The sequence below is a fragment of the Varroa destructor genome, unplaced genomic scaffold (genome assembly GCF_002443255.2).
Source record: "Varroa destructor unplaced genomic scaffold, Vdes_3.0 BEIS01000002.1, whole genome shotgun sequence".
Classification (NCBI taxonomy): Eukaryota; Metazoa; Arthropoda; class Arachnida; order Mesostigmata; family Varroidae; genus Varroa; species Varroa destructor.
In genome coordinates, this window is record NW_019211455.1 from 21894845 (window position 1) to 21912504 (window position 17660).

The 17660-nt window shown below is 39.9% G+C and overlaps 1 protein-coding gene and 3 long non-coding RNA genes across 11 annotated transcripts; 2 read left to right on the plus strand and 2 right to left on the minus strand.

The window, feature by feature from the left end:
- The first annotated feature begins 97 nt into the window (after positions 1–97).
- On the plus strand, positions 98–6120 carry LOC147757512 (uncharacterized). The gene is made up of 2 exons (XR_015319915.1): positions 98–253; positions 5709–6120. It is a non-coding gene; the product is annotated as an uncharacterized LOC147757512 (long non-coding RNA).
- LOC111244539 (uncharacterized) lies at positions 3088–10930 on the minus strand. Of its 8 annotated transcripts, none has more exons than XR_015319911.1 (4): positions 9229–10924; positions 7041–7548; positions 6507–6605; positions 3088–3631 (listed from the first exon to the last, which is right to left on the minus strand). It is a non-coding gene; the product is annotated as an uncharacterized LOC111244539 (long non-coding RNA). The 8 variants fall into 8 exon arrangements; XR_015319912.1 differs by having other exon boundaries at positions 3089–3625; XR_015319913.1 differs by lacking the exon at positions 6507–6605.
- Positions 10931–11469: 539 nt separating this feature from the next.
- On the plus strand, positions 11470–13228 carry LOC111246006 (solute carrier family 41 member 2-like). The gene has a single exon (XM_022795154.2). It carries the CDS (start codon positions 11470–11472, stop codon positions 12997–12999), a length of 1530 nt encoding a protein of 509 aa, XP_022650889.1. The 3' UTR covers positions 13000–13228.
- A 397-nt stretch (positions 13229–13625) lies between these two features.
- LOC147757513 (uncharacterized) lies at positions 13626–17127 on the minus strand. Its single transcript, XR_015320912.1, has 3 exons — positions 17003–17127; positions 16684–16834; positions 13626–16546 (listed from the first exon to the last, which is right to left on the minus strand). It is a non-coding gene; the product is annotated as an uncharacterized LOC147757513 (long non-coding RNA).
- Between the last annotated feature and the right edge of the window lie 533 nt (positions 17128–17660).

Consider the following 17660-nt stretch of genomic DNA (forward strand, 5'->3'; position numbering starts at 1 on the left):
TCTATCGCTGTATAAACAGTCCAGTAAAACCATAGATAATTCATCCGGAAGCATTGGCTTGCTAGCTGCTAGATTTACTACCCTAGTTTACTATTGAGCGACGTAGCCGAAGGGTGCTCCATAAAGACAAATTGCGTGTCCTTCTAGAAAGCCATTAACATACCTTCCGGCGGATGCTACCGACATTACTTCGATGTCACCTCTTGATCGTCCTACAAAAATACGATGTCTCGTCTAACGTATGGTATTTCAGGTGAGATTTATCGAACAGATTCCAGTGTGATGACAAGACGATCTAAAAGCTCGAATTTAACCGTTTAGCAAACTGAAATATGACATGCTTCACGACAGGACAGAAAAACGTAATGTTAAAACAGTTGATTGTTTGAAACGTTCGTTAAAATGTCCGTTGTCCGTATTATTATTGCAAAATAACGACTAATCTTAAAAATGGGCGCTGATTTGTTAAAAAATGTGACGCAGTATCATTTCAAGTTCGTTGGAATGACAGAGTGTTGTTGACATGGCTCGGCTACGTTATAACAATGATGCTGTATGATACCCTCCTTTGTATCATACGTGCCATTTAATAAACCCATGCCGGGCTGTCGAGTAAACAGTGTTCTTTCCGATCTTTGTCATTGCCACTGACGATCGATATCCATTTTTATTACGTCGCTCTTTTTTTTGTATACAAAATGATACAGATGTCTGCTTTGCTGACGACTATGTACCCCAATACAAATAGAATTATTCTTAGAGTTTTTTTTTACTTAGTTACACTTTACCTTACAATGCTGCCATACCTCTTAATCCGAACAAAGGATTCAAATCAACGATCTCTAAAATGAATCGATGCTAGGGATCACCTCTACATTAAACTATTCCATTGATTATCAAACAGCCATTGTATGGAACATGGGACCCGCTTGTCATGCCTCGCCAACAGGGGAGCAGATACGTGTCAATAGTCAATCACGTATTCCACTTTATATGGTAACGCATATAATGTATTTGATATCAGACTGTGGTGACATTGCATTCTACTCCGGTGCTATTATTGGTGCGCGCGCGGCTAGCGCTTACGAGAAGTTGCACCATTTTGAGTGTCTTGTCACTTTCTCGAGGCTACATCTGACTGGATACTTTAGTTAAAAAATAGTCTGTGCTGGCAATAGAGGAGGCTTTCATCGATGACCCCGTAAGTGGCACACGGTCCAGATGAGTCATGTGCGCACATGACAACAGCCGTACAGACCATTCTCAAGCAGATTTTTTTCCCAGTTTCCATGTTTGGATATATATTCATAATCGGTAATAAGAATCTAAGTCGGCAAAAGCCTAGCTAAAGAAGTGACGAGTTGCATTGCTTACATGGGTAACATGATGACATTATCAGGGAAAACACGCATCCCGGTCGAATTTTGTATGACTTTTGTAAAAGTTGTCGTAATAATGCAAGCCACACCCGTCTTTAAGCATAGATGCACTGGCAGATTTGATCCTAACAAGCTCCGTGAAGTTCCGTTGGAAGCGGAAATATTGTCGGATACTATTCCTCGTGTTTTTGCTGATGGTTCTATTATGCTACGGTCATTGGGACTCTTCATGCCGAAGAGTGCTGAAGCAGCTGTCTGGGCAAGTTCGTTGACGACCTGAGAGTTCTACTGGATTTGCCTGTCAAGCTGAGGTCCTTCTTAGAATCCAAGGTCTCGCCCGGGTTCTGAAGCCTGCCAACAAGCTAACCTTTACAGGATTGCATGTAGATGGAGAATGACTCATCGTTGACTAAAGATTTACACTGTATGTAACGTTTTATCAATGACATAACGATCGGCAATTCGTTTAGTAAAATTTCTCTATTAAAATATTTATCATTACTTCACGAGGAACATTGGCAGTCGCAGCTATTACGTGCAAATGACTTTTCCATGGTTCTTGCTAGTCGTTGTGTGTTACCGATGCCGCGTATGTGACCTAATAAAAAATTTCTCTACTTTTATCATGAAAAACGTATTGTTATTGGGTTGGCCATGGGCCTAAGTTTCGATCTGGGCAAGCCTCGAAGGATAGCTAGAACAAACGAATTATAGCTTTATAACCTCGTTATCACTGGTCAGCACACTGTCATCATGATCCAATTTGTGTATCTGTTGTATGAACTCCCGTTATCAGCTTGAAAATTGCGTTTCGATCACTTAGCACTTGACGGATTTTGTCTATAAACCTCTGGCGAGATACATTGGTAGGAGACGAGGTCAAAACGAAGGTACAGAAAATACAGGGCGGGCTATTCGTAAAGCAACTGCGTAGGTTCCGCTTGCATATATACCTATATATCTGTTGTGACTTGTTGCTCGCTGTTACAGATGCCGTAGCTCCAGCCTAGCGGTAATTTTACAGAGTAGATGAAACGTTGCCACAGAAGGGCTGTTGCCTTATGGTTATTAGAACACCTACAGTAACCGTAATAGAAAGCAGTCTAGAGCACTTGCGGTGGGCTTTTTGAACCAAATGGAGCGATTTGCATGATCGTTCGAATCTATAGGCGCCGCCAGCGGTCAAGGGGCGCACGCACGGAGGCCATTATTCTAATGATGATCAAGATCTTTTAAATGATGTCATAAACCACAACCTTTAAGCCAAGCCTTTCAATGCCGCCACCTGGATCCTTCTAAATACTTTTGTAGCCTATTATAGCATCAAACTGTTATCATATTATTATCAAATTATGTTTAATATAATATATCTGAATCATTTCACTATGGTTAGAACTTCCGACACAAATTTCCCTGCAGAGTCAAAGGCTTACTGCAGGTATCCCATGTGGGACATGAACTATACAAATGCAGCAGCGTCTCCTCAATACTGCTAAAGGAATGGTTATACTGCATGATAACATACTTATATAGCGCATTTTCATATAAATGCATAGGTTCAAAGTCTACGATATCTCGAGTTTATTGTCCACCTACTTGGCGAGCTATGCAGTGTGATCACCCAACGACCTGGCATTACAGGTCGTGGCCAACCGCAAACAGGAATACGCGAGCCTACATCTAGCTACTTACCGCGTATGGCCAAAATTTGGATTGTGAACATTATACTGATTAGCTATATCACAAACTGCTGTTGTTGGATGAATTCGTTTACGTTAATACTTCATTTGGGCCCGAGGTAACGCTTACCGTTCGACTACTGGTACGACGTGAGCGTGCCGTATACACTTTTGTAGGACCCATACCCTGGGTGTTACCTAAGTAATCCCTTAATTTTTAGTGAAACAAAATTTTCCATGAATATCCCAATCAGTATCTGAGAAATATGTTCCAAAGGTGTCGTTGTGTGGCGCTTGATAGCCAATACCACTTCCGGTGTTTCCGTTGAGCTTTCTAAATGCCCGTGTTTATAGACGCAATGCAAGCCATTCGTGTTCGCATAGCAATAAAATTCAAATCCCTTCAAAAATAGCTTCCTGTTTTTTTATTATTTCTACTCATATTTCCCCGGGTGCATATGCGGCATATGCTTGCTGTAATTTCTTGTATATGCCAACAGATCTCAAAAAAAGGAAGTCTTACACAGGCGTAATTTTTGAACGAAATCAGGAAATGGTGTTCTCCATCTGTAACTAACACAAAAACAAAGAAGGATTTTTTTTGCGGTGTCAGTATAAGCAAATTTTATATCCATTCCCGTTAGACATTGAGCTGCTAGACGCTCGCCAGAACAAATTACTTATCAACTCAATATGCTGCTTATCAAGTGCTACCGAATGGATGGATAGCCGTAGCTTCGGATGTTCTCCTGAAAACTAATTGTTAGCTTCTTCAGTGTGTCAAATGATCAGATCCGTGAAGCTAAACGAGAGAAATGCTGAGGTTTGTTCGCGTTAACTTTATGATATCATTCCAGAAGTAGTAGATTTGCTCAATTGTGTTTTGGGTCAAGGGGTCATTTGACTAACTGAGACCGTGAAGCTATCAATATATATATATCTCAATCATAAAGGCAAGTAGTCCGCGTTTAGATGTATTCTTAATTATTTACTAAGTTAGCATACATTATGATCATCATTATTTGGAACTTAATTAACACTAGAGTAGTTGATATTATTTATAATATTCAGTTAGCAACAAATGCTTCATAGGGTGCCGTTACAAAATTCAAGTACTCACAAGGTCGACGTTTACAAAGGTAATAATAATTAGTATTAACAGTATCCGGTATATACGCAATCTAAACTGATGCACGGATTTTTACCTTACAATATGTTGCTATACATGGTACCATAGGGTCGTACGTTGGATTGTACTCGAAATGAGTATATTCTGTTTCATAGGATAACCTTGTGTCAATGATTATCGTTCATTTCATCTATATACGTATACGAAAAATCTACGTTCGTCCCAAGCATCTTTTTATATAGACATATATATATAAACACATGTCTATTAAATACTTCTAAAGATTCTCAGAGGCAATCGCATAGCCCTAGAATGTTGATTTGCTTTAAAATTCTATTGTTGGAGTATTTTATTCAAAGTACTCCAACGAAAATGTTTTTCCCATCAGTCACGACGTTTTCTGTGGCCGATACGTCTGCTGAGAATGTGGTATGAGTCTACTTCTTTACGTGGTCAAGAATACTAGTTTAGAGGTCTTTTCTATGTACATAATTCAATTGTTCTCCAGTTCTAGCTAGACAAAATCTGATCACGAAACAAGAGCATAGGATAACAGATGCCTTATTGAGCCAATGCACGTTACTGAGAATCCTGAAGAATAAAAATGATTAACAGCGGTTACGTTTATACGACTGTCTATATTTTGCTAAAAAATAAATAGGGAAAAGCTTCATTCGATTTATATATATAATACCAACTAAGCACTTGTCAGCATTTGGACTCAGTTCACTGGGCAGGCCCTCCACACTTTAACGTTTCATCTTTTTGTATAGCAAAAGGATCACATCAGGCTTATTCGCTTGTAATTTTTAGAGTAACAAACTGGTAGTGAGAACTATGTAAAACGACAAGTTGTTATATATAACATAATCATCTCAGGTAAAAATTAGCTAACACACGAAATGCAACAGCCTTTTCGTCCAATTGTATATAATGATACTTTTTTTACGAAAAGTAAAAGGTTGCAGAATGCAATACTTTGTCTTTAATACTGGGATAACCTATACAACAATAGGTTGTACAGAAGAGTACACCAAAATGTTTTACAGCAATGTTTCGTACACAATGGCGGGACGTCCAATTAGCATTCATCCTATAAAAATCTAAAGTTAAAAACTTCTAACCTGTTACCCTGTACCCTGCAGGAGCATCGGAGAAAGTTGTTTAACGTCACTTTATCAGCCTACGGAAATGGGCTATGGGATTATTCGTTATTAAATAAGTAGCAATTAAATACATTACGGTAATCATCGGTGTGTCATGAGGCAGTGGTACCCATGATGAGTACAAAAGCCAGGCATTATTAAGCTATTATTTATCAAATTGTAGAAACATGATTCTGTTTTTGCTATTTTACACTGTATTCCTGCTCCGTTAATTTACCCATGATTAAGCTGCATTGCGACGCCGTGTTCATCTCAACCCACCTACCGGTTAGGAGAGTAAGTGGAGAAAAATACAAATGTCGATAAGAACTGAGTATTTTTTGTTTTTCACCTTCTCTTTTTCTTCCTGTTCCAGGCAACGTTGATGGCCTATTTGTCAAAGAGACTAGGAAGCTTTCACTGTTTGGATCAAGATCAGGCCCGTTTCTATGTGACAATATTAAGGCGAGCATTTCACTGGCCGTTAAACGGAAAAGCTCGAACAGGATCTTAGCTCACCGATAATATAATACCTATAGTAAGCAAGTTACTGTTAAAAATGGGAGGAAACAGTGCCCCTGTTCCAACGTAGGAAGCCCGTTGGTAGAAATCCGCGCACTTCAAACTGACTGCTATCCTAAGCTTTTATCTATCCATGAAGTAGCTACATCCTATTGTTGACACACGACGGCGGGATAATTTGTTTAACTTTTTTTTAACTTAACTCGTTAGGTATATAAATATATATATATATAAACATATAAATTCAAGTGGAAAGAAAACCTCGAGCACTCGTTTCATTAAAGACAGACATATATAGATGCTAGAACATCGTTTTACATATTTAGGTATTTCGATTAGTTCTTTTATCGCGTGTAATTAGTAACGCGCATTATGTATTCTCTAATCGCTCTGTAACTTTTCGCGCTCGCAAAGCGCGAAAAGTTACAGAGCGTTACACGCCATATGCAACCATATAAGCGCCAAAGAGAACATCAATTTACTAGGAAACAACCGATGATTTCCTTATTAACTTTCTGTAACATTTTTCTTGCTCAAAAATGCACTTTTCTTCGTTCATATCATTGTTTTTGCACGAGACTAATGTTGCATGCATAACGCCTGTTGCACAAACACCGTGAAACAAAAGTTTTTAGAGACAGAGTGTTCACACCTTTTAAAGGTCTCATGGTATGAAGACGAAGATGTCGTTGAAGAAATTTACTGGCGTCTTTTGTGCGTACATCTATGGCAAACGTGCTAGCTCGGTTACCTCGGTACGAAAAATTTAGATTATATACAGCTCAGACTACGCAGTGAAAAAATTGCCACTTCGATTTATGTGCCAAATAGTTGTTAATTATTGAACTTATAAAACATCTCCAAACCACTTTAGTAGTTAGGAGTTTGTCACTCAACCGTGTTTTAGCAGAGGAGCGTGGGACTTACCATATCAGATGGATTAAAATTAACAGCTGAAGTTATTTTAGGGCCTTTGAAATTTATTCTCAAAAGAAAGTTGATTTTAAAACGGCAGAAAATTATTTTCTATCGAAAATTTCTTTTACATTGCAAATCGAGTGCGTTATAGAATCGATCAATGCGTAACGTATTCCACCACAGATGTCGGCAGTGTGATAAGCTCACGCTAGCTTTAAATTGTCCCATAAGAGACCAAGTTTGTCCTTAATTGTGAAATTTGGCTTACTTGATTTAAGAGTTCCTAAAAGTGCGATAAAAATCTATTCCATAGAATAGGTGTCATTTCGATGCGTTAGAGCGTAGCCATGCAAATCCTTAGTCAGTATCTGCAATAAATATTTATTTCCCTATGAACAATTATAAACCGTGACCTCTTGATTGAATTCAAAACGTATTCAACGGGTACAGAGCATGGATAAAAATAGAAATGTCGAATAATTTTGTTTGTCACCAGTGTCTCCTTGGAGGAGAGAGTAACTTTACGCAAAAGTTGACCTTGGAGTAAAGTTCAAGTCTATGTATTGCTGCTGAGAACGTTTGAAATTAGTAACTGGTTATTCATTGCTGGGCGGTAGGTGAATCCTACTATCTTCAGGGTGCGAAATGCTTAGGACCGTTCTTAGTTGTTGGACAATTTTTTTTCTTCGACGCTTTGGGGAAATTCACAGTACAGCCTGTACCGTATACGCTGCAGCGTCCGAGAAGCAATCGCTTGTCCAGATGATCGTTTTTCTCTAACAAAAACAAAGGAAAAAGCAATGATGCTGTAGTAAAGTTATAAGCTTCGAGCTGAATATTATTTTAAGGGTAAGTGATTGTCGCTTCCATTAATAACACCAATTTTTTACAGTGACCCCCACTAAACCTATTCAGCCCAACTCATATTCCAGAGTGTCTTCGTATGACAGCCAAGTCAACATCAATTCACAGCTATGCTGCAGTCACCGGTGCAGCCATTTTGTTGACGGTCCGTATCATCACAAGTAAACAGTTAGTAAATCCTATATGGGCAATAGCTGGTAGGATCTTTTGACGATTATCCGTTAAACTGGATAGTATGCGCTTCCGGCCAGTGGTTTAGGTTTAATGTACCCCTTGAAAGTAACTAATGGCCAAAGAAGATCAAGGCACGACCCTCAAAAACTGATTTTAGTCAACAAGTAACAGGGAGTCATTATGTTATAATAAAAATAGCATATTTCAGTAGATTTTCACAAATGATTAATATCAAAAATTGTTTTCCTTTATGTATGACCATCTCCATTAATGATACAGCAGTCGTTACAGTGTTAAGTTTAAGTTGAACTTAAAGAGTTGAAAGGAAAAAAATTCCAGTAACATCGAACAATGAATTCAACAGACAACAGTATTGCCTACTGATATAGCTCAGATTGCATCTACTTTTCTTCCCACAGAGGTATTCCTTTTGAAGCATCGAGTACACAAACGACTGCTTTTACAGGATTCAATTAAGTATTCTGTGAATGTACTGAACTTAAAAAAAAAAGCAAAGGAATAGTCTTAAGCGCTGGATCTGGTTGAGGCACCGGCAAAGTTTACCACAATTACTATTGTCAACTTAGCATGAGCACAGCATGAACTTACCAAGATAAACACATAGGGTGTGAAATGCGTCTTTCACTATTTATCCCTCAAGCTTTTCGCTCAAGGAAAATTTGTGAAAACCATTTTAGTCTCCTAGTTTAATTTTGCACGAAAAAAAAATTTCATATATTTTCTATTAAGTAAATATATTTCGACTAACTTTTTGCCTAACTAGAACTATTTTGGGCCAAAGCACACATTTGGATAGTTCTTGTTATGCTCCACCAAACAGTATCAGGAAATACTCATTTTTTTTTAGTTGTTGCAAGTTATTTTCCAATAAAGAATTAATTCTTTCTTTTTTTTTGCCATCTGCCTGGAAAATAGCTATTTTATTTATTTAAGTATAAGAATACTTGCGGCAAATCATCAATAAGCTTCAGCATTTTTTGTATTTTCGTAATTTTTAACCGTATCCGCCATTTACAATTCCCAGGAAGAATCCAATGTACTTTTGTAAGTTACTGTAGCGTGGGTACTTGGCATGTGAGTAATACACAAAAAGCAATAGCTCATTTGTTAACTGAATGAAGTTAAGTAGCTTTTGCTTAAAAGGATAAGTTTTAGGTTTTCTCTCCATAGGCCTTGTGTCTAAATTGAGCTGTACCAATGAACGTGCTTTGTATTTGCTAACGAACGATGCTGTCACACTTTTCCTTGTTGGCCTTCCCGTTCGTGATATAAATGTAACAAAACGAGTAGAACACCTTCCAGTACATTTTGACTTAAAGATGCAAAGGCAGTTAGAAATTTACAAGCTTAATTTAGAAGCTAGGAAAGTTCGAGTATCTAGGATATAAGATACGTACTACTTTCAAGCTCAGTTAGGGCATCGTCGTTTCTCATGCACAAACTCATCACTTAGCCACGGTATAGACAGATGGTTTTGTCATTGTAATCGTATTGGTTTTGAAACCACTATACTGGCTGGCAACCTTTACGAGGCCAAGTTATTACATGAAAGAATATGTTGACTGTTTTCGTCGGTGCAAACTCACATAGTTTATGATATTCTGCACTGCAAGCTAAAATGGTTGGAGGAAGAGAAATTAAATGACAATGGACGGGTTTATGATTAAAACTGCATGGTTTAGCTGGCAGTTAGTTTGATAGGGAACCACTTATAGAAATCCTAATCTTACAGACAAGGGCACAGGTATATTTAAACGGAAATCTATAAGTTAGGGCCAGTTTCGATTCGAAAAACTTAAATAACAATAATTAAATACATGCTTAACGCCACAATAAACAGTGAGCCATGATCAGCCCAAGGAAGCCGACGATAACGGGACAACAGGTTTGCAGTAATAAAATATCGAACTCTGAGTAACGAGCAAGATTATTGGAGCAGGGCAGGCAGATGCTGAATCCAGGTAAAGGTTGAGTGTAACAAAATAACAGCCTCAATAGAACAATGAAGTGGGTTAAATAGGGTGGAATTATAGGAGAACTGCGACCAGATGATTGTGACAAAGTAACAAGGATACTTGCAACAGGTAGTGCTGCACCAAAGGAATAGCTGCAACAACCCTAAACTTTCCTTCAGACCAAGAGAAGTTTAACTAGGATGAATCGAGAACACTAACATGACACTATTGGGTAATGTCTGTGGCGTACGTGAAACAACGTTGCGGATTGTACGTTCAGAACCCGTTAGGATTATATCAGCATCGCATTATTGTGCCGATCATGTATAAATAAAAATACGATAGATGAGTAAGCACATGGGGCTTGGTGTTTACAAGTGTGACAAGAATGCTGCTTGTGAAACGCGCTTCGAGCAACAAATACTGAATAGCCGGCATCACTTGGTCCCGATAATAATAAAATAGGTTCCAGGCACTATGTTCAAGACGTTATGATTACCATAACCTCTGAGTGTAAATAAGCTTCACCAATTCGCCATCTATTTGAATGGAAAGCTCACTCCGTGCAGACGATGATTTCTTTTTCTTGTCATGAGTGACGTTATCAGGCCACTTTTATTAAGTTTTCTCCGATCAGTTTTCATTCTCCATACGCCTTTATGATTCATATTCTATTATATATATCTTTGTAATTTTGTCGTGTGACCTTAATATCAATTAACTGACTATATTTACATTCATTGTTTCGAGTGCAGCATATCTTGGCGTCTATACATGGGTGCGTTATGGGGCTACGGGTATCCTACATGTCCGCTCAGTGCCCAAGGTGTCCGTGAAAACTGCCGTCACTACACGGTCACTAGCCATATGTCAATGACAGTGGCACTACGTTAACTCTCGTGTCATAGTCTGTGACAGCCTAGCTACGGTCAGTGTTCAGTTCAATAACAGCATTTGTAATCGCATTTGATGGCTTAGCACTGCTCCTTAATCCCTGCGGGTGCCCACTCCTTACACACTCGTCCTCTTTACATTGTCAAACTATTGTGGATCGGCCGCTGTAGTTATGCAAATAACACAGAGAGGCCTTTCGTCAGAAAGAGCGGTCACGTCCGTTAACGCTTGTCTCAACCAAAAGTGGAGATCTTCCTGAAAGGCACAAAAAAGTTTGATTGAGTTTGTACTGTAATCCAGTAACCACCTCTGTTAAACAACACGACGACTACTATAGGGAGCTTTATTGATGACGTTCAAGCGACTTCTGCACTGTTGCCTTCCTTGCTACGTTCCTCTACCCCAAGGAGTAGGCACACGACACGGGTCATTAAAGAAAGCGGCAGGAGTGTCACCTTGTTCGTGTTATCAATAGCACTTTAGGTGTCGACTTCTTATCTATCGATTAGTTAGTGTTTCGCGTCACGCTGTCGGCCTCTGAGCTTGCGTCGATATACTCCTGTTGTGCAAGTACGTTGTATGTTTCGATGCCGTTCTGCTCCTTGGTAAAGCTGAGCTCGACGCGCCGTCGGCCGCGTATCTTCATTGCTGGCCCGGTCTGCATGGCAGTGCCAAGCGCGACAACTGGGAAGAGGGTTCGACGCCTTCGCGAGCTGAGCGACCTTCACCGCTTTCAGCTGACTTTATTGGGTATCGCCACGTACAGGTGGCTGCTGATCGAAGCTCAAAATGTTCTTTAACAATGGCTATTCGCCAACGGCGTCCAAGAGAAATGTCAAAGCTGGGCATGAAAACGTAGTTGAATGCGGGGTGATTAGCCAGGGCAAATACAGAAGTCTTTCACAGTCTAGCCCGTTTGAACTGTATGGCATCAGTTCAACCGATCCTTCGATCGGTTCATCTGAAAGTCCTGCTATCATTATTAATGAGAAGGTGGCCATAAATGACAGCGATCCGAAAGCTTCAGTGAAAAAGGAGCCAGGGAACGAAAATCAGCTAACAAGTTTGATACAGATTATTGGCCCTTTCCTCGTTGCAGGTGTCGGCTCGATGTGCACTGGCATACTGCTCGATAAAGTTAAAACCTGGCAGAACTTCAAGTCAATCGAAAGCCTCATTTCATTAGTACCTACTTTGCTTGGACTCAAAGGAAATCTAGAATTGACAGTTATTGCACGACTTTGCACGGCCTCAAATATCGGCAAATTAGATGAGCCGAAGGCTTTACTTACCGTCTTTCGAGACAACCTCCTGCTAACACAGTTCCAAGCCACGATCGTCTCATGTTTGGCCAGCCTCCTTACATTGGGAATTCAGATCATTAAAGATTCATCGAAGCTTAACTGGGTGAATGCCACCGTTGTCACGTCTTCAGCAGTTGTAACAGCGGCGGTCGCCTGCCTCTTTCTCGAGCTGTTTATGATCGGTGTACTGGCTATTAGCCGTAAGCTTCGCATCAATCCGGACAATGTGGTGGCACCTCTGGCATCGTCTATTGGTGATATCTCCACCCTGGCGCTGTTCGCATGCATTTCAAACCTCATGTTCGCCCTCAAGGATCATATATATTTCCTAATCGCCACCAAATGCCTGCTCATTATCATATGTCCCATATGGGGCTATCTCGGTTGTCAGAGCTCAGACGTGCGCGTTCATTTACAACAAAGCTGGCTACCCATATTACTCGCCCTGTGCATCTCAGTAGGAGCTGGGTATACTCTCGACAAGGCCGCTCAAAGTTTGGTGGTCGCCCCTGCCTATATACCCGTCGTGAGTGGCATTTGTGGCAATCTTATTGTGATACTCATCTGCCGTATGACCACTGTGCTATGGCAGGAAAGCGAACTCGGCAAGGACGATGGAACGATCTCAGCCATGCGATCAGATAATCCGTTCCGTTGCCGTGGGAACACCTACAAAAATCTAACTGGGACATTCCAGCTACTGTTAATATTGCCGATTGTTGCTCATTCAATTTTCTTGCCAGTTATCTCATCTGTCGTCAAAGGTGCAACTCTCACTGTCGTTTATGCAGTTATATTTTTATCGATGACTTTCGTTCATGCGCTCATCATGTTGTTCATCACTCGAGAGACGGTCCTACAGCTTTGGCGCCGGGGAATCGACCCTGACATCGCTTCTATTCCGATACTGACTGCGGTGGCAGACCTCACCGGTGGAGCGTTTACCTGCGTTATCTTCGCCACACTCTATACCCTTAAGGACTCTAGTGTCCTACATAAACAAGAGGGGCTCTAACTTACAACGTCTTATGCATTAAATGCTATCACCCGGCCCTTGTGCACTACAAAGCACAGTAATTCTATATCAGCGATGTTGTATAAAACACGAACCCGCCAAATTGAAATAAGCGACGGCTGCTTGACGATTACCGAGACACATAGATAATTATAATTTGGAGATTCAGAAACTTAGAGATAAAATCAGGTTGTAAACGACATCCGTATATACACATTTCATATGAACAAATTTATTTATTATAGCACATTCCACATCTCAGTAAAAAAAAAAAAAAAAAGTATATATATATATATATATATACGTTGTTAGTGATAAAGTTATTGAATGCTATGAAAACGATGAAGTATTTACATGAAGATATAAAAATGTTTGCAGCAACTTCATTCACCGGTAGCCTGGACGATCTGAGTACATTATTATTACTTTCATACTCACTATCAGTTTTCGCAATGGACCACAAAGCTGGTATATGCAGTTAGAACTTTAAAAATATTTTTACCCTTGCATTAAATAAATAATATGCTCGTAAATGCAAAGTACTAAGCCTACTTGTCGTAGTCAGAAAAACAGCACTCTTTGTAAAAGTTCTAAAGATGAGAAACTTTCCATGCAAAAACGCCCAATTCATGGAACAATTATGGGGTCATTTCAGTTTTATTAATAGGTTGACGCCAAGCGAGTGGGGCATACCATCGGAGGCAGTGAGACACAGTAAGAGCACTGGCAACAACAACCGAAATAATGATAATAACAACAGACATTGCAAATATTCCTAATATAATTCAATCTCTGCGCTGTCGTGGGAGATCTTCTGAAGTATAATTATTCTGTGTTAACTGTATCAGAACCCCATAGCGAGCTCACGGAGTACGTTTGCACATACATACTGAGGTGTTACGGCAGTTCCATACAGACATGGTCAAGACGGGGCGAGCCCTAGTAGGCGGCTGTGTGATTTGGTAGAGGCCATACATGTCCCTGATCCAGCTAGAAAGACGATTGAAAACGCACGGTCGGGTAGATTCAAGACATTTAAGAAGGTCGTGAAAGAGATGATGATGTCATAAGAGGACAAGAGGAAACAGGGAACAAATTAGTGTGAGAAAATTACGACGTTAAAATAGAACTTGGAGGTATGAAAGGACACGAAATTGAAGAGAATATTGCGGATGGGGCAAGAACTGGGGTATGGCTCTTGATTTGAAATTCATCAGTTGTGCAAAGGAGGATCCGGCATGCCTTTAAGTTCTTAAACCGATATCACACGTACACAAACTAAAGCTCGGACATTGAAATGCTGAGGTATATATAGGTCTGGCGCAAAGTCTAGAAGTTAAATAAATTACCCTCTACAATATTAAAAAAAAAATGCTGCTATTGTTTCTTGACGGGTACATAATAAAACACTAATAAGACTGCTTTTACGAAGGAGTAGAGCCTACGTGTAGGTTTGTTTTTTCACGTATAAATTTAATTTGTGCAACTTAACTTACTCGATCATTAGTGACGTTACGCTCTAAGAAATTATTAACCAGCAGCGTTGATCAAGCTGTCCGAATAGACATGTTTTGGCTCTTTATGAGTACCCTAACGGCGATCAGGCCTATGTGCGCTCTACTGGTCGTCCGATCAAAGTGTGGCAGACCGATGCGATGAGGATGATACTTTTATCAAGGTGACCCTTTCTCTAACGACTGTAGAAGTTCCAAATAATGGTTTTCGCTCGGTTTCGTACTATTTCGATAAAAAGGTAAGCTTAATCGTACATCGTAATTGATTATCACTTTTAATGTTAATGCTAGTCACTGCATTGATTTTAATGAGCAGCCAGCACTAGCATCTTCAAAACATAATTAAATACATTACTATTACTAGTACTACTAAGATGCAGTCTTTTACGTGTAGTAGTTAAATGAGAAGTTATAATCGGTAGTTAAGATTGGTATAGCGATGCGTAGTTTCTTCGAATAGAATATTAGGCCCAGGAAAATAATAGTTCAAAGCCGATTGCGTCCTACCAACAATTTGCGCCTAAAGAAAGCATTATCACGTTTCGGTGCGGTTAGCTCGTATGTCCTAATGTGTTTCTTTTTTCCTCGCAGAAGGACTGTAGACGCAATCTTGTCCTGTTCGTCATAGGACCTACATGTTTCTTCCTTCCGGTTCTTCCTCTCACAAGCCTGCGTAAAGATTTAGTACGCTTCCAAATTGAATCCGTTTACGTCAGCTCTCATAAACAGCAAACCTCAGGAAAATTATAATTGTCAAGAGACATATTTTTCAAGTGCAGTAATTTGATGTAAGCTTATTAAACTAAAGCTACAAGCCACTCTCGGCACTATGACTTCTGTTGTTCATGACGATCGGTTTGTTTCCTCATCTCTTTCGTCCCCTTCGTTTCTACCAGAGGTAACTACGAGTCATTGGCAATGGGGAACTGAAAACGAATTTTTGGGTAAGCGTTGTGGTTGTCATCAAAAGCTATTTAACGCATGAAAAGGACCAGCCCTGAAATGAATTTCTACCTGTTGAGCGAGGTTGAAGAGCGTGTGGCATTCTCAAAGATCGAGACTTCTGGTCCGACCTTAAATGCAAGTTGGAAACTAAATAGAGTCTCTTCGCGCACAAGACTTTCTCTCATGATTAAAGGGGACATCAATATATTAGTCAGTTCCTGCGTATTTGGCGATTAAACTGCCATCACCATATATGTATATGGTTATGTATAAGGTTGTGATTTGGTAGTATTAAAAGTTTTCGGCGAGCGTCCGTCTGCTTCAGTTGAAAGTTTGACGTGTATTAAAACGAGTGAAGAAACATCGGTAAACAATACATATTACAGGCGTTCTGCTGATAAACGTATGGAAAACCAAAGTTGACTGGCCATTACAATACAGGTCGTATCTCGAACCGGTTCGAGGTGCATCGGCTCATTATTCGACAAGGTCAAGCTTTATGATCATCGATAGCCTAATCATATCGACGTTCATTTTGACGGGGCTCAGAGAAAACGTCCAAATGACAGTTACACCACGTCTCTGTACAGCCTCAGTCCATAAAATACTAGATAACCCAAAAGATACTACTTAGCTTTCTTTGAGACAACCTGTTTTTGATACCGTTTCAAGCTGCGTTCGTGTCACTTCTGCTCAGCCTTTCCACGTTAGATACACGCGCGACTGAGGATTTGCGTTGACAGCTGCAGCGCTTCGCTCTGACTTGGTTCGATGAAGACCGGAATATCCGTTGCCAGTCACAAGCTTCGGATTATTTTGAAAAGGATGGCCTCCACGCAAACCGTTTTCGTCTATATTGCTCTGACAAATACGTACCAATCACTGCTGAAGCCCAGATATTCGTGCAGTAGAATCGGCAATCGGTCAACCATTTGACTTACCACGTGCGCCTCTCTAGCAGCAGGACGTGCGGCGGTTAGAAAGCTATCCGCGGCCTAGGCTTTTGTTCCTGATCTAAGCGGTGCCTGTGGCACGTATGTGCGTACTTCGTACTGATAACAGACCTTTCCACCCGCTAGCTCCTTTTCCTGCAACAACATTAACACCTTCAGCTATCCAAATGCGGCATTGTTGTTCCATCTATCGAACTTTCTACTCAAGATATCAACATTATTATCAGCTACGTATTGGCAGTTCGTTTCGTGCTTTTCATTCATGCACTCACCATTTAAGAAATGGTCCAGCGTTTGTGGTGCTCAGAAATTCATTCGAATGTCGCCTCAATTTAGGCAGCGACGGCGATAACAGGTCTCGCCGGTGGCACGCTTTTGCCTTTGAGATTCTCCAAGGCCTGACCGCAGTAGCTATTTCCCAAGCTAGAGAGTCAATCGTGCACATACCTTCTTCATTTAGTATGATTTTTTTTTGTCAAGATACTATATAATGCAGTCATAATGCGTAAAATAAATCTATTCTAATATTACTTGAACCCAATAATGTAATTGGTTTAGCTTACTATTAGAATATATCAACAAAAATCGTACCACGAACACATGTAACTTCTAACGCGCCGCTCCGCTGGATCAGTCACCTGTCACGTCTAACTTTTCTCCAGTTCTTCGAACTTTTATTTAAAGAACCTATTGATCACACTCCATTCTTAATCTATACTTCACGGAACGGGCAATTGACGGAACGGGCACTAATGAAAGCTCTCATTTACAGCTATAGAATCACATACGTCATGTACGAGTGAGATTGTATGTTAAAATTCACACACACTGCAATAATAAAGTATACGTGTTATTGTAGATGAATCAACGTTTCGTGTTAAGCTGTTTTTATAAAAAAAATATTAACTAATAAGTAAAAGATCTTAAATTGTGACGAATACGTATCGTACGTAAGTATAAGTACTTTTTTACCTTTTCTGTTGGTTCTTAGCGATTTGAGCTAATACCTCCCATTGTTCTGGTTTAATTATTCGACTTTAAATATTCATCGAATTTTTTTACCCTAAATGTTATGGTATAGCGTCACAAGAGATTCCTTTTGCATTTGCCAAAACTCGAACTCATGTGTTATTCAAAATCTGAGCTATAACAGGCCAATTCTAAATAACTACGCGCCTACTAGGATCAAAGTGCTTGATGGTTCCCGTGATACCGCAGTGGATAACGTCTTCGCCTACGAGATTTAGGG